The sequence below is a fragment of the Aythya ferina genome (assembly GCF_964211825.1).
Source record: "Aythya ferina genome assembly, chromosome: 1".
Taxonomy (NCBI): domain Eukaryota; kingdom Metazoa; phylum Chordata; class Aves; order Anseriformes; family Anatidae; genus Aythya; species Aythya ferina.
In genome coordinates this window covers 141,909,338-141,927,181 of record NC_140296.1, presented here as the reverse complement: position 1 = coordinate 141,927,181, position 17,844 = coordinate 141,909,338, and the positions used below count along the sequence as shown (strand labels likewise).

The 17,844-nt window shown below is 41.0% G+C and overlaps 1 protein-coding gene across 42 annotated transcripts in view; it reads left to right on the top strand.

Moving 5' to 3' along the window:
* Positions 1-17,844, top strand: part of CACNA1C (calcium voltage-gated channel subunit alpha1 C) — a 476,864-nt gene that overhangs the window by 266,664 nt on the left and 192,356 nt on the right. For all 42 annotated transcript variants that reach the window (XM_084499532.1, XM_084499513.1, XM_084499544.1 and 39 more), the window contains 2 exons: positions 8,492-8,631; positions 16,674-16,813. In XM_084499532.1, coding sequence (XP_084355658.1) covers positions 8,492-8,631; positions 16,674-16,813 — 280 coding nt within the window. Of the gene's footprint in view, positions 1-8,491; positions 8,632-16,673; positions 16,814-17,844 lie in introns of those variants that run through there.

The following is a 17,844-nucleotide window of genomic DNA, read 5'->3' as shown; positions in this document are numbered from 1 at the left end:
CCCTCGTGTCTCTGCAGTTCCTAGTCTGGGCCTACAGTAGTTAGGGGTAGCTCAGAGAAGGTCTAATTGTGCTGGATGTGGCCATGGTTTCACATTTGCTGACATCTGTCCTCATCCTTCCTCTGCTAGCCCTGTCCTCGCCTTAAAGCACGCCCTGTGGCAAGGGCCCGTGCCAGAGGTGCATGGTGCAGAGTGTTGCTGGGCTGCCCCTGCAAGGCCATTTTGGGAAGGTTTCCTGAGAAGTTAGAGAAATGGGGAATTCATCCTGCAGACAATTACCAACTCACCTTGTAAGAGGACAATATTTTCCATGTTAAAATTAGTAGCAAAATTCTGCCTGGTTTAGTCTATATTTTAGTCTAACCTGGCATGTACTGGGATTACTCAAAACCTTGTAGGTCCATGTCATTTTTAAAAAGAAAGAAAGAAAGAAAGAAAGAAAGAAAAAAAAAAAAAAAAAAAAAAAAAAAAGCTTTCTAAGAGAACAGATACTTCATTAAATTAATATGGAACACAACTCCACACCCCTTGTCCACGAGGGGATTATAAAAACCCTTGGCACAAGGGAAGTATTATTTATAGGCACATTTCCAAAGGAATTCACTGTTCACATGTTGAGTTTTGTTGGAAATTCAGTCCTCTGTTCTGCAGCCCAATTTTTAGTGGGCTCTTAGAAAAGTTGACTAGTTACAAACCTGAAGGTTCCTTGGTGTACCACTGCACGTGACAGCAGCTTAAAGTTACAAGGTAAATAAACTGTAGTTGTGATAATGTTGATTCCAGGCAGTTAAAACAGCATCAGTCTGGCCCTGAAATCATGTGATTGACTTAAAATTAATAAATCTCTTGGGGACAGGGATTCGCCTTTGTTGAGCATTTTTACTGCCGCAGTAAAGTTTAGAAACTCATTGAGAAATAATGTGCTCAAAGCACTGATCGTATAATCATGATCAGATTATGAATATAGGATGAGGAGAACTCCACACCTATAACTTTAGGGTGTATATGGAACAAAGCAATAAGATCATTAGAGCAGTCATTGCTAAGATCATGTATCCTATTTTCAGAAGCAAGCATGCTCATGTGTCTTTTGCTGAAAGGCCTTTTAGAAACAGTCCTAATGAACAAGTGGTTTAAATGGATTTTTTTTTTAATTCCCCCTGAAATGGGATCTATGCTTACTGTTCTGCCTGCCAACAAAGTATTCAATATTTAACACTAACATGGTTTTGAGCACAGCAAGGTTAGGCTAGAGGGAGCTGTGTTTTTTAAATATTAATAATAATTTTTTTAAGTTAATAAAATGGGCACTGAAATGTTTTATGGCTGATAGACTTGTATATTTTATTGCACGCCTGAGCAAATGCAAACACCTGAGCGTGTTGAATAGTCAATGTCTAACTTATTTGAGCCATTTTAGGAGCTGAATGAGACATGATATGCCTTGTGATGATCTATTAGATGTAGCTGTCATGCTGAAGCTGCTCTGATTTAAATGGATGCTTCTGGTACCCTGTCCTTAATCAGTGGTTGGTAGATGGACAATTGACTGTGGTGTTTCAAATGGCTGTTTTAACCTTGGGAAAAGGTACCAGACTGCCTCTGAAACTGCATAAGGGAAACTAGTAAAAAGCTTTCTTCTAGGGGTGAATTTTGTTCCTAGGCACGGTAACAGCACAACACCTAGCCAGCTTTTAATTCCTATCCAGAGATCCTAAATGAGGCTCTCACAAAAAAATGAGTCATAAACCTTATGCTACCTTCCCTAATGTTGCTTCCCCCTGGAAGGGTAATCTCTTACTGGTCTGATCAGAATATAAAGTGACAGTTCATTTGAATTTAATCAGAGCAGTGGACCAAAACAAAAGGAACTAGGACATGACTTATTTTTGACTCTTCAGAGCCTTTCAGGTTTGAATGTTTGTACATAGGTTGTTTGGATGGCTTCAATTCTTTGTTGCACCAAAATAAAACTGAACCCATAAGGAGCATATTCTCTGGCTTGGCTTTCAATCACATATAGGTAGAATGTTATTGTTCTCTTTCAGTACAAAAAAGAAAAAATCTAGAGCAAGAATACCCAAGAGATTTCTGCTATTGCTAGCCAAAAACCATAAAGGAAGATCTTCTATTGGTTAGACATCATTTAATCAGCACCAGAGTCCAAATTTGAAGTCCAATTGGATGCATAATCCTTTATGTGAATCTAGAAAGGCACATGTCTGACCATCTCGATGATAGAGAATGAGGCATTCAGCTGGAAAGCGCTGATGTGTGATTGGAAAGGAAATAGCTGGTTTGTTAGGTTGTTTTGAGGACTACAGATCCATTTAGAATGATAAAATACGCATATAGATTCTTAGAAAAATGTAGGTTGAAAGGGACTTTGGAGGCCTGTCTAGTCAGAATTCCTGCTCAAAGCAGAGCTGTCTTCAAAAGTTGATCAGAATCTTCTCCAGCGTTTATGGCTTCAAATTTATGTTTTCTCCAGGATTTAGGCTTCAAAATCTCTCTCCTATTGCAGTCCAAATAATCTTGGCATGTGAACCCCTTCAGAAATGTAGGATTCCCAATAAATACATTATTCTGTATAGCCAGAGCCTGTTTCTCCACTTCTATTAGTAAAATTGTAGGTGAAATGTTGATAAATAGAATAGTAATGGCATTTATCATCTGTATTTTGTTTTACGTTTATAAGGAACGTGTGGCTCACTGAAAGAGGAAGTATATTTGTTGCAAGTTGCCTAGCAGAGGGTAGTGACCCCCTTGTACCTTGGCTTTGTATTACAATTGGATTCTGACACAAAACGTAGTTCTGCTGAATCCATATATAACGTCCATTTGATCCTAGCCAAAATTTTGTGTAAAAAAAAAAAAAAAAAAAAAAAAAAGAGAGAGAGTGAGAGGGGAAAAAAAAAGAGCTTTGACTAGATCCTGAAAGAGGGCTGCGTACGCATGAAGTATTTGTTGATTTGCCAAGGAACAGTTGGATATAGTGCATGTGGATCAGGTCTGTGATCATTCAAAACTATTAGTATCCTCGCTTCTGTTGAATTCCATGGAAGTTCTTTAAGTGTATCATGGGCGTGTTGTAAATTATCAAATGCTGAAGGCTGCCTTGCACTACATATCTGTTTTATAATTGCTCGTTTCAGATTAGCAGGAATTCTGCACTCATCTGGTTTATTCTTCTAATGTCGTGCATCTTTAAAGTCGCAGCAGATGACAGTATCTCCCATTTACGGCTGTTAGTTGAAGGTGGTATTTCTGCAGCACTCGGTATGTGTTTAACTTTGCTCGCAGAAAAGCCTGTCGTATAGGCACTGCCTTTGGTTGGAATGGACCGAAGGCAGTGCTGATCATATTTGGAAATCTAGCCTTTCAGAAGCTGTTCTGACTTCTGTTCAGCAGCACAAGGGGTTATGTTTAGCGGAGTGATAGCCACCAGCTTCCTTCTGCAGGCTTCTGTTGTCCTAGTCAGGTAAAATTAGATAGTGTTCTTTTGCTTGATTTTTGGGGGAGCAGGGATGCTGTGTTTCAGGAACCACAGTATAGCAGCAAAATAAGTTATGTTCATCTATACGCTATCTTATCAGTCCTTTCTTTTTATCAAATGAATTAGAAATGATCAATGCTTTCCACAGTGACAGTAGTTCTCAGGAGTTAAAAAAGTCCAAACATGTTCGTTCACGTTCGTTCATTCCTTCACATGTTTGTGTACTATTTTCATGCATACTTAGCTGAAAATGTCTCTTGAGTAACTGGACACATCCAGAAGTAACTTGGTGTCAACAAACCTGTCTCAACATCTGCTTTGTTGAATTGATCCTTTAAGTGTACATATGTGGCTCTTCCACACCAAAGGTCAGTTATTAATGCTAACAGTACCCTTCAGGTCAGCATATTTACACAGCCAGGGTCTCCATATCTCAGATGTGATGGTAATTTGTTATACAAAAACAAGGCACCTTTTGTGCAAAGCCTCTGGACCATCTTTCCCAGCTCCACAGCTCAGTCGCCCTACTTCCAATCAGCAAAAGATTGTTTTCCCTACTAGGAAAACGTCTGAGTGCTCTCAGAGCCTATTTATACAATTAATGCCAAAATATCCTATATGACAGAGGCTGTTAAAATACTGTTGTTTTCCTTGGATAACTGAGTATTTGCATTACTGAAGAAATGTATTCTGTTATGTTGGGGAAGCACTGGGGAATAATAATGCAGACACTGACGTAACTTGGTCTAAGGTCAAACAGGCAGCTTTGTAAAGGTCCTAGCTGTGCAGGGCTTGTGGTGCATTGCTTCAAATATATGAGATATGTTTTTTTAAACATAGTTTGTAACAAGCAGAGCTGGGTGCTAACAGAGAGACAGCGATGTAAGAGAAAACCTGTAGTGACTGAATTTCAGGTTGCCACCCCTCTGGACTGTGGTGTATGAAATGTGGGGTCCAGACTGATTGAAGCCCTGAGTGACTCTTGCAAAGAAAATGTTATGACCTAGCAGTGCTGCTGTGTGGTTGGGGTTTGGAGAGCCAAGGATCAAGATACAGCGAAAGATTCTGGAGACTGTTTTTTCAGAAACAGCGCTGGTCTACTCAACCCTGTCATGATGGGAGGAAAACCTCATGGCACCCTTCAGTGCTTTGCTGGGATTTCCTGTTTTCAGACTCCTATGAACCCAAGATGTTATTAGGTACAGTTTAAAAATTAAAAACAAAAACAAACCAATGACGTCTTCAGAAAGCACATGGGATTAGGGAGGCTTCGTACTTAATACAGTAATCCTCTTTCGGAAATATGTCTTAGAGGCTCAACAGTAAGTTACTGTTTGTTTCTCTGTTAAGAGTAAGACAATGTACAATTTGTTTCTTGGCAGCGTTAGTGCTGGCTAGTCTATCAGCTAGGGTAGCTGATGCTCATGTCCTGTATCTCTAATGAAAAACAAAAACAAAAAGGAACGGTGGCGGAGCCAGCCCCCAAACATCTGTGTATGCTCCAGAGACAAGCCAATTTTAGAAAACTTTCATCCCTCATCTTCTTCCACTCATAGTTTGCTTTTTTTTTTTTTCTCTCTCTCTCCTTTTTGAAATATTTTCATCACTGCTGTCCAAGCAGAAAGCTCCTGCTTTGTAATTCTGCAACCTGCAATAATTTTCATGTGTCCCAGCCACATCAGCACTGTTCCCTTTTCAAACACAATTGAAAAAATATTGTACCCTCTTTTGTAGAGCTCCAAAATGTTTGCTCTGCTTTGATGCTGTGGTTTGGGTACAAGCTTTAAGGGGCAGAGCTGCTGGTATCTCCTTTCCTGCCCAGAAGCTAGGAGGCAGCCCTGATATTTCTTTAGCCTCATTTCTTTTGAAATGGTGCCAAGCTGGTTTCTTAGAGGAGTTGGGATCACTGACACTTTGTGATGCTGTGGGGACACGAAGGGAGCCTGAAATACTGAGGCCCAGTCTGCCTAATCTGTGGGAGCAGAGCTCTGGATGAGCAGCCAGAAGTGAAGAATCCCATTAGGCAGAGACAGGTCCATGGTTTTGAGGCTGCCAAGTGCTTCAGGTGCGCCTCATGTCTAACGTGAGGCAGGAAGCGGTAAGTCACATCTGTAAGTTCAGCAGGCAAGGTGGCACCAGAACTGGGATGCGCCCAAGGTTCTGCAAGCCCATTGATGTTACCTCGCCACGGAGCTACAGCTCTTGAGTTGTACAGCATTCGGAAGAAAGGGAACGCAAATTAATTGGCAGGCTCTTCAAATTCTTCTCAATTCCAAGCAGGAGTAGCTTCCTGAAATGGTCTTGGAGCAGCTGCACTGTTTAAGTTGGGCAGTATTTCTCCTTCAATTTTAGATCCTGAAATCATAATTTAAGTGCAGAAGATCATAAAATTTCTCTTCTCTGCTCAGCATTCTGTGTCTTATGTTCATTTCAGAGGCTTTTATAGAATGGTATTTTCATGGATCTTTCCACCTTAACCAGAGCATTATAAAGACTTTATTCAAACAGTTCATAGTTGTGTATGGATATAGCATATAGCTGTGTACAGATATGCATACGCATGTGTGTGTAAGATTTTGGCATATTATAACCTCAATAACATGGTTCAACAAACAGTTTTATTGCAATAGCAAAACAGGAGCCTATCATCCCACAGGCCTATCTTCAGGGACAGAAAGGTATGAGGCTCCTAAACCCAACCAAATGGAACCTGTTAGGTGTTGAAATACTGGCTGCTGTGTGCAATATTAAATAATAATAATAAAAAAGATTTTTTTCTTCCAGAATTTTCCCAAGTATTTGCTTCCTTGGTCTTTTGATTGTATTACTATAGGAATTTCAATGAAATTCATGGAGTGGAAAGGCTCTTCTGGCCGGGCAGACCAGCACAGCAGAACGCTGCAGCCACAGAAGATGCAGAAACCAGAGCAGAGCCAGCAGCAGCATTGCCCCAGAGGCACCACAGGCTGCCTGCCTGCCTGTCCCACGGGTCGAAGCCTGGCCCCGTGTCCTGCCTCACTGATAGAGGCATGCGGCAGCACAAAGATGCTGCACCAAAGCTTCCCATCACACAATGATGTGGTCTGATTTTTTTATAGCTCTCCTGACAGCTTGGCTTACTTTAGAATTTGTGCATCGAGATTGATTGGTGGTGTTTGTTTTACTATGAGTAGTACATCACTTAGTACGTGTTCAGTTGTGAGGGACAGTGGAGGAAGTAGGGGCTGCCAGGTTGGTCCCTTCTAGGAGTATAAAAGCTCTTTTCTGCAGCCAAGCCTATGGCTGGACTGCTGGATGTTAGCACTTAGATGCCAATTCCTTGGCTAAATACACCAATGCACTTACTATAAGCAGAGCTGGGGATGTAATAGTCATTAGTATTGTATGCTGTTATTTCCTTCTCTGATTTCAATGGAGAAAAATCCTTAGCATCCTGATCTATCTCTGTGTGGGACAATGATGAGCAAATTCTGTATTGTGGGCATGTTCAAAAGTTTTATGACTGGATCAGATAACTACAGAACAATACTTGTTCTTCTTTAGGTATTCCCCATAGCAAATGCTGGGGAATACTGCAACCATTGTGATAGCACTATGTCAGGGAAGACAGCAATATTTTAAAGCGCAAGCACATGTCTGCTACGATCAGGTGGAATTTCTCAGGCATGTAAAATAACATGTTAATGTAAACATGCCCATTAACTGGGTATTACAGCTTTTGATTAATGAGTTGTTAGTGCGATCCTATTCATTACCTGGAGCTGAGTGGAAGAGGTTTAAATGGACAACTCAGTCAAATGATGAAATGATTTTTCATAAACCTGCACATTTGGTATTACTGTGTCATATGAAAAGTGTCGTGCATGCATTTAGCAACATTTCTGGACAGAGATAAATGGCAACTGCAATTTGGAGCTTAAAAAAAAAAAATAGTGAGCTGCCTAATTGTCTTTCTGGGTATCCTAAAAGATATGGCTAAGAATGCCTCCTAGGCTGTTTAAATTTGTATTTATTTTGGACTTTTGTTTCTTGAACGGGAACTTCTAATAACTTCTAATAACCTCAGTTTAACCTTGGAGGGACCTAGTCTCCTTTAGCAGTCATCTTGTTTTCACATACTTATTTCCCACTCAGCTTTCCACACAGCACTTTTGTAGTGATTAGCTAATGCTGCAGTTCCCTCCTATTTGGATGGAGGTCCCTACCACTTCTGCAGTGCTGCTATTCTCACTCCACACTGGGGCTAAAAACCCAGAGATGAGAGACAGCAAGCCTGTGTACGGACTCCAAAGGGCTGCATGCTTGTCCTGAATCAGACTGCACTGTCACTGGAAGTGACTTTGTTCTGATGTGCTTAATTGCAGCCCGCTTTTCAGGGGGACATGTACACTTCTGATGGCATGACTAAATGCCTCTTGTGTTAGTCAGCTGGATCTGTAAACTGTTTGTCACCAATAGTCAGCCTACCTATTCCCAGCAAAAGAAAAGGGAATCCCAAAGAAGGCAAAGTTTGACACATCCATCAGTCTCATATATGCCCCTCTCTATTTCTCCCTGCTCCTCTCTGCCACGTTGCATCCAGCAGTGTTTCCTCTCCAGAGGTAGAAGAGGACTGGATACGGCTCATTCGCAGGGATGGCAGCAGTTGGCACTGCTCTCTGCAGAGTTCTGAGCACTGCAACATGCCTGCAGGGCCTCTGCCCTCCTCCTTTTCACACACTTGTGTCATGGCCACTCTATGCCAGGGCAAGGGCAGCAAATTTCAGAATGAAACCAAAATTTGCTGCCACTGTCCTGTCAAACGTGCTGCTGAATATGCAAGTTTGAGGAGGGAAGTCCTCTGGCAAGTCATGCATGTTAGATGTACCCAAGTGATAAGTCAGTGGGTTGGAGTGGAGGCTGCATGGGTGGAAGGTGAGAGAAGAAAACATCCTTGTCCAGTTTTTGTAACTCATGCTAACCATTGTCTTTCTTGTTCTCTTCTCTTCTCTCCAGGAACGAGTGGAATATCTCTTTCTCATAATTTTTACAGTGGAAGCATTTTTAAAAGTAATAGCATATGGACTTCTCTTTCACCCCAACGCTTACCTCCGCAATGGCTGGAATTTACTAGATTTTATAATCGTGGTCGTAGGGTGAGTACCAGCATTTTGCCTTTGAATGCACTCCACACATGGGGATACCAGGAACCTGTGGGAGCACAAGGGTGGATGAGGGTTGGACCATTACTTATGGGTGATGTTAGGGGTTGCTGTCCATCACGACCACCACTGCTTGTCCCTGCCACGTTAACCCCCCTACAGGCTTCATGCCTTCTGCCAAATGTAACTGTCCAATCTAAAAATACAGGTAACTCCCACTGGTTTTCTGCAGGTATAACTTGATTCATAAGGATTGACATTCAGTTGATGTACATTTTCTCTCTGGCATCCCTTGCTACTTAGCCTTTTCCAAGTCTTTTAGTGATTTGCGAGACATGGAAATTAAACTGCTCTTTGGTAACAGGAATAAAAACAGGAGTAGTGCAAAACTACTGGGCAAAGTAAAGTATTGAAACATGACTGTGAAAGAAAATCCCTCCCTTTTTTTTTTTTTTGCATGTTTGCGAATATTAAGAATATCTAGGTGAGATCCTTTAATTAAGTTTAGTGTTGAATGAGAAATAAATTCTGCCATCTTGTAAACTTTTCACAAAGAAGGATGAAAAATTTAAATCTCAAATTTTCATACTCATACAGAAATAAATTCTCTTGTTCAATCACACTGTTCTGGTGGTGATCTCAACACTTTTGATTTTGGCCCTTTGGATGCTTTAACCTTTTTTAAAGACTAATTGTACTATTGTGGATCAAATTGCCCCTTTAAGATGCAACTGATCTCCTTATGCTTCTCTGTGTTTTTCATGCTTGGCATTTAATTTATTTGAATAAAAACAAAATAAACCACCTTCTACTTTTTCTAGCTGAGAAACAAGGGTTTTGAATAGTGGTTGTTGAAGGGAAGGAATGAAGAATAAACTGCCCCTGAATACAGAGAGAACATGTTTTTCTTCTCCTGAGTAATTTGCTCCATCCTTCCACCACTCCATTGTTAAAAAGTTTCATTGCCTACAAAAGCTTTCAGTCTTTTCACCATTTTCCCATAAGGAAATCCTACATCAGGTCCTAGGAAAAGCATTAAAAGGGACAGTCCCAGTGATCAACATTCCTCATAATCCCTGCCCCCAGTCAAAGTCCATCTCGACTAGTTTAATGATGGTCCCAAATAATTATGTCAGCAAACTTTTCTTTGTGCTACCTGTTCCCTACTGCTTTTCAGTGTCTTGGGGAAAAGTGGGCAGAAGGAGAGTTTCCAGTGAGGGGAAGAGAGGACAAGTCATCTCCCCCTCAGGCATAACTTCTCTGCCTGCAGCAGTATATGGTTGCCTTTGCCTTTCATTCCTACCCACAGTCAGAGGATCCCACACCAAAGTAGTCATTAGAAATTGTCAAATCCCCAACCTCTCCCCTTTCATTGTCCAGTTCCGTAGCTGGTTCTGCCTTTGAAGGTCCTCAGACATGTCACCTGCGTGGGGATTGTTTCTTAAGGTGAAGAAAGACTGGAGAAGAGAAGTACTATGAATATGATTTTTCCCTTTTAATTTCAATGAGAAAGACCTTTTAAAGAGCAGGCATGTGTTACGTCTTCCACTTCCATTGGAATGCAGGAGAGCAAGGCTCCAGAAATCACAGGGCGGCATTACATCTAGTTTAAGTGCAGTCCTCTTCAATTTTCCTACTAGGGCAGTTAATCAGCAAGATGATATGCAGGCTGAAATTAATTCCCCTGCCAATGATAGAAGCTGCATCTCTCAGCTTTTCTAACTGCTCTTGCCTCCAGCAGCTCTCAGTCTCTAGATGGGGAGCAAAAAATGTAACTGGGGAGGGATTACACAAGTATAATAAACATGGCCAAGACCCCAAGGTCTCTGTTAAATAGTAACAATCTCAAGTGACAGATTCCACTTCAAGGCCAGATGGGTTCCTTTGATGTTTATCTGTTTAAATTCACTCATACACTACTGCAGACTAGCCTTGTGCACTGCTTTTTCTCTCCGCAACCCCTCTGCAAAATCTATGTGGCAATACCATCTGTTCCTGTTCTGCCCTGTCGTCTTTTCCCAGGGGCTGTCAGAAGCCCCTCAGTGACATCATATTTAAATTTCAGCATGTTTGAATATTTTGTAAGGGAGGAAGCCCCATAGAAAAGAAAAAAAAAGAAAAAAAAAAAAAAGAAAAAGAAAAAAAAAAAGATAGAGAAAGAAAGGTGGAAGAAAAGTGCAGAAATACAGGCTCATAACATTTTGTTGTGGCACCTTTTTCTGACCATTGATGGAGCTGCTGAAGAAAGCTGAGTGATTTGGACGCAGCTGTAGCACTGGGCAGAGAGGGTTATTTGGTCTGGGAGGGAAGGGATGATGTGGAACTAACACTGGAAGCATCAAAAATGACTGTGGTAATTGCCATTCATGCTTGTTCTGCCTTAGGCAGCACCTTCATTTTCAGTGATTGTTCTTGCTACAAAAAGCAAAACGGCTACGAGTGAAATACTTCTTTAAGTATTTTGGGAAGTTAAGGGAGGAAAAAAAATAAAAAGACAGGTTTTATATACTTGTTTGTCTCTCAATCCACCTAGTACACACTGCTAGTATACCTAGCATACCATGTATGATGGTTTCTCTGTTCTCGGCACTGGTGCGACCACAGCTTGGGTAACGTATTCAATTTTGGGCTCCTCACTGCAAGAAAGATACTGAGTTGCTGGAACGTGACCAGAAAAGAGCAACAAAGCTGGTGAAAGGGCCAGAAAACAAGGTGTATGAGTAGTATCTGAGATAGATGGGGCTGTTTTGTCTGGAGGAAAGGATGCTGAGGGGAGAACTTATTGCTCTCTACAACTACCCCAAAAGAGATTGTAGCGAGGTGGGGGTCAGTCTCTTTTCAGGTGGCAAATGATAGGATGTAAGGAAACAGCTTCAAGTTGTGCCAGGGAAGGTTTAGATTGAATATTAGGAAGAATTTCTTCACAGACAAGGTGGCCTAGGGAAGTGGTGGAGTCCCCATCCATGGAAGTATCTGGGACATGTAGATGTGATGCTTAGGGATGTGGAGTTGGTAATGTTAGGTAGATGGTTGGACTTGATGATCTTACAGATCTTTTCCAACCTAAATGATTCTCTGTTTAGGTCGGTTTAATCAGTATAACATGCCTCGAAGAGATAATACAGCATAACTGGCTTCCTTCTAGGTTTTAACATAAAGTGAGTAGAGTAAGAGGAACATAGTCATGTATAGGGCCAAGTGTAAATTCTAGGGGAAACTGAAGACAACCGCTACATTTTCTGGAGAAAGGATGCACTTTAGACCTGCAGGCTTGTAACAGCTTATCATCCTTGCAGTGTGGGAGATCTGCTTATTCATCAGCTAAGTCTTTTAAAGCTTGATTCTAACTTATCTTTAAATAGCCTATGACCCTGCTATAGCGGTACCATTAAATGCTGCTTTGAAGAAAAATGTCTGTGTGTGGGTATCAATCAGAGGCTCTGTGGATAAGAACATTATTAGTTAAGAGTAGAGATCACACCCATAAGCTGCCTAATGAAGCACAACCCACAAGCACTGACTATTAGTCAAATTGTTTCCTGCTTCTTTCAGTTTTACTGTTCCTCTTTTGGAAAACATAAAACTTTCAGATAAAACAGTGATGTCCTTTAACATTAGGCTGTTGAAGGAAATTTCTCATGAGAGAAGACTAACTTGACAACGTTGCTCTGGAAGACTATATGTCTTTCCTGTCAGTGCTGTGGTTTGTCTGCCAGGCACAGTCATCCTCCAAGGACCCATAGCTTCTGCCAGAAAAAAAGGTGTCATAATTTGAAAGGCATTCTTACTTGGGAAGGTAAGCAGTGAAGGTATTTAGAAAGGATCTGAAATTCAGAACATATTGGAAAATGTGTTCAGAGTATATGTCTTTCCAAAGGCCTGTGGGGAGTTTGTAAAGGGTGGACCCAAACACTTCCATGTCCACAAATCACAGGTGAACTGTAAAGCCAGTGAAAAAAAATAATCACTGTACTTTACTATTTATTTATACCTATGAGGATTAATTCAGCTGTGTTTTTCTGCTGATTTTTGGCCTTAGAAATACCAAGCTCTCTGTTTCATTTTTATTTTTGGGAGGCCCTTGACAAGTTCTTTTTAATGCTATAAAAATCAGCATACCTTTCCCACAGTGGAAATGAAGAGCTGTAGAACAGGTTACAGCCCTGCCATGTTGCTGTTGGAATTATCTAGCAAAGAGAAAGCCTTTTAGATGTTTCAGATGTCAAAAAGGAAACAGAAAAGTAAGAGCAAGAAAAACAGTGAGGCTGGCTTCATATGTCACAAGTAAATCTGAAGCAAACAAACAAAACTGGACTGTGCCCATACATGCGTTGAGTGTGACAGAAATTTATTTTCTGCTTTATAGCTTATGCCTGTCAAATGAATTTAGTTCAGGTGTAGTCATGTCATGGATGAAATTCAGAAATCAAAATGTTGTTAATTGTGCTTCTTCAGGGGAAAGTACTATATCCAAATGAAAATGGGGCATGAATTTCGGCTGGCAGGATGTAGGTAGCTGGAAAGAAATAAGATTGATTTCTGTGTTCTTTAAAAAAAGAAAAAAAAAAAAAAAAGTGAGATATTTCAGTGGCCACAAGGGATTAGCCCCCTTGCATTTTTATACCATCCAAACTTTGATTTCTGTGCGAGCACAGAATTCTCTCACACCTTGCTTGAAGAATGCATTTCAGCTAACTCACCTACTTGAGAAAAGAAAGAACAGCATTTTTCTCCACCACACCTTTTCCCAAAGGTTTTCATCAAAGAGCAGACTTTGCCATATAAATACAAAGTAGAAGGACTCTGGCCTTGTATTTTATATCAGTACCTTAACATCCATCCATCTTTTAGGACTGTAGAACAATTAGCTGACAATCTAGGAAGATTTTATAGAGCTTTTAGAAAGTACCTATTGTATGTGGTTGTGGGTTTTTCTCCTGAAAGAAGGTGATGGAAGAGACAGTCAGAAGCCTTACCTTTCTTCTGTGTCTCATCATCTGTAGTATTTAGGAAGAGGACTTATTTTTTCCTCTGGGTCATAATGAAGTTACTGCCAAAAAAATATGTTGTAGATATAACCTATGAGTCATAGATCTGCCCATGCCCTAACCCAGGGGGCAGTATGGACAACAATGTATGATAGGCAGAACTTACTGTAAATTTGAAGAGTGGCATAGAGATCCAGTAGGTCAGATTGGACACAGTGTAGACCCCAATATCAAAGGGAAAGACATGAAATACTACATAAGAGAAACAAGAAGTGGTACTGAAATAGTAAAAAAGCAGAATTAGTATAGAGGGAGGTATTAACCATGGGCTAAATGCATTAAAGCAGGATTAGCAGGAGTAATGCAATTCAAGTTTAAATGTGGGTTTTTAAATGAGGAGATGCAGGAATTGATGCAAATTATTCCTGAAGGAGTAGGCAGATGACTGTGGATACCTCAAGATAGCACATTTAGCAGATTGGTACTGGAGCACACAAACAGGGCTAACTGGCCTGCAGCAGAACTGCATTAGTCTCAGAAAGCAGTTTCCAGCTCCGCTGGAGTCAGTGGCCTTTCTGGCTGTGTTTCTGTTTCTCTGGAGTTAATTTAGGATATGCATAGCTTTTCCTCGGATGCAGAATTCCAGAGCAGCCCGTGATTTACTTGTTGCACTAGTAGCAGGAGAAATGCCCTTGGTGCAGGGCAAGAGCTGCTGTTTGGTAAAACCAGGAGTCCAGTGATACTGGGGAGCAGGAGACCAGACCCTCAGTTATGCGCAAGCGCTGACTCAGTTCTTTGAGATTTTTTTTTTTTTGTTTTCAGCATTGCAAGAGAGCTGAAAAACAGCGTAGGAAACCTTTTGCAGTGAATTCTTTTTCCTCCAGCAGATCCCAGGAGACTGGGACTGTTGTATGGGAATGTCACTCATCATCTGCTATGGGAATTGTGTTGACTAGGAAGATAGAAATGTTTGAATAAGAAATAAAGCACATTGCTAGAGCTTAATCACTAGCTTTCTGGAAATATATTAGGCCAAATTTGACCTACAGTGTTTCTATTATGAAGACCAACAGAAAATTGTGACTCTGTATAATTTGTATACATAGCTCAAGGAATACATACGTTCCGATAATTCATGTTCCTTGCATCAGCCCTTGTTTATCTCTCTGTGATGTCTGTAGTCAACTCAGTATTTCTCATAGGCTCTGTTTTTGTCTTCTCTGCATCCTGCTTCTCTGTCTGCAACACCTACAAACTCAGCATCCAACCTCCCCACACACAGTTTTTCCCACGCTTGTTACCTAGTTGTTAAATCTTTCTGCAGTGCTTGAAGTTGAGGCTTTGAATAGATTCAGATAGGAGTTCCTCAGTCACAGCTGACAAGTTTTATAAGACTCTCTATAAGAAATTAAAAAAAAAAAAAATAAATACCACCTGCTTAAGAAACTAATTTCACATTTGCACTCTATTAATCCATGTTTTTGTGTGGATTTAGTGCTGGGGAAATGTGCTGGCTTAGATGCCTCAGTAAATGAATCCTTTTACTATCCAGGGCAAGCTCCCTATACTTGTGGCCCTATCAGTAGGTTTCAAGAACAGACTGCAGGGGTTGGAGCCCCTTGCAAAGCAATCAGACAGCTCAGTCTCTGCTTTATATGCAGTCTGGGGGCTCTTGTGGAGTCTGCCAGTTAGGGAACATGGATGATGAGATCCTGAGAGAGGCACTGCAGACTGCAGCATCTGAGAGAAATCAGCCAGTGCTGAATCCAGGGCTCTCCAACCAGGCTGTTCCTTGCATCCCAGACAGCTTCTTCAAAGTTACATCTGGTACTTCCATGGCATTCTACGGCCCACAGGGGCTCTGCCACTCACAGGCAAGGTTTTCTACAGAACCCCAAACATCCATTTAGGCTGGAAGAGCTTTTAACCTCTACTGAATTTGGCTGGGTTCAAGCTGATGACTCCAAGGCTGAAAGCAATGTCATTAGCAAATTCATGAGGAATCCGTTCTTCCCCAAAGGTACTAATGTTTTACCAGAAAAATGGAAGCTGTTTCCTGAAAGCTAATTTATTAAATCAAGTTCTTATTAACACATAGGGTGAGCCTTCAGCTCTTTCACAGAACATTGTCTTTCCTGCTTTGCTCTGCCTTTTCAAACATGTTCTGACTGAGACATCTTCTCCTTAAAGCAGCTACTCCTACTAGCAAGATAAAACATTAAGACTGGTATAATAAGATATTCTAATAATAATACTCCTACAGTTTTGTGCTTTCCATAGCCACTGCATCAAGGGATTTACAAATGGATACACAAGCACATAATGTGATCATGCTCCCTTATCTAAACATTTGCACCTTGAAGAATCCCTGAGTTTGAAACCCAGTTCTACCTGCAGTGACTTTGGTGAATCTTAATTCCTTGTAAAATGGGTGACAGATAATTAATGATTGGGTTAATGACGAATGATGATTTTTTTTTCCCCAAGGCGGATGGCTGGTTAATAAAGATAGCAAAGTATTAGCAGCAGAAGGGGCAAACCCTACAATTAGTGTTTTCTTGCCTTTCCACTCAACTCCCACTGAGTATGAACTGACTATGTGGTAAGGGCACCTTGGAGGCTACCTTCAGAACCTGACCCACATGCTCTGTAGTTGGTGAGCCTTCAAATTCGTCATGAGGCATGGTCAGAATGGCCATCTCAAAGCACCCAGGGTGGGGAGCACACCTTCAGCTGCCACCAGGCAGGCTGGCTGCTGGGGCAGTCTGTAGCTGGCTGCAAGGAGCCACTGGGCTGAAGGAGGAGCAGGCTGTGTTTATGTCTGCTCCAGAAACAAGTGTTCTGCAAATGGTATAGACATCACCATTAGGCTATTGCATATGGGAAGAGTCTGTCTCTCCTCCACCATATGCGAATGTCGAGTGAGATGTGTGACATTCTTCACAGGTCTGTGAGATAGTTTGTGTGATATGATGATGATGATCTCTGTTCCTGTTTAGCCCAAGCCTTGCTGTCTGCCTACAGCTTGTTTCCTCTTTCTTTTTACAGGCTTTTTAGTGCAATTTTAGAACAAGCAACCAAAGCAGATGGGGGGAATTCAATAGGAGGAAAAGGTGCCGGATTTGATGTTAAAGCACTGCGGGCTTTCCGAGTACTGCGTCCGTTACGGCTGGTGTCTGGAGTTCCTAGTAAGTAACATCACTGATTTTCTTATATGCATGTCCGTGGCACAGCACGGAGCAGGAGTAATTCATGTAACAATTTTGAAGATGGCACGTGATGCAGATTGGTTTTGGTGTGTGGAGGAGCCTTTTTTCAAATGAATGTAGCTTCATGGTAAACATGGTATTAATCAAAGGATGACCAACCCACAGCCGAAGGGGAATGGAAGTTTTGTGCGTGTCAGATGCGATTGTGCAACCTTAGTAAACAGTGGAAGTGGGAAATCCAAGACTTTCAAGATTTCAAGCGGAAGATCCTTTAAACAATTGTGAAGTCATGGTGCATTGTTGGTATTATAAATATTTGACCTTGATGGAAATACTATATGATCATTTGTGTTGATTTGGGAAGGAGAGGAGCTGTTTCATTAAAATTGTATTTTCTTCTTTGCATGTGATGTTCTCATCAAGAGTGCTGGGAACAATTTAGAATCAACAGGACTTCAGGCAATGACATAGTCGTGTTCCCCGTTAGTCTTATTTTCTTAAATCATTTGTAATGCCTCAAAGAAAGCCCTTGAGCAACTTTTGATAGTTTAATATCCATTTTCTTATTTACAGTAAAGGTATGAGTAACTGGAAGTCTGGTAATTCTATTGTGGAAGTGGAATATAGCCATCACAATGCAGGATGATGATGATGTTTTGGCTTGAGAGTTTTACATGGGGTCTATTGGCCTTCCAGAGAGATGGTTAGTTGAAAGCTGTCATTGCTTTCCGTGTTCATAGCAATGAGAGATGCAGTTAGCAGGAAAGGAGTTAATCTCCAGAGTAGTTGTGGAGAGAGCTTTGTTTATTTTCACCTGTGGAGCCCACTAGTTTTATATCTTAAAGTACTTCTAACCTCAGTCATTCAAAAACCTGAAGTCAGGCTACCATACCCTCTGTGATGTTAACTTAAAAATGATGATGTATTTGATTTAGAAAGAAATGTGAAGCTCTTTGGCTTGTTTTCTGACCCAATGGATTATATCAGAGACATGTTTTCAGGCTTTTATC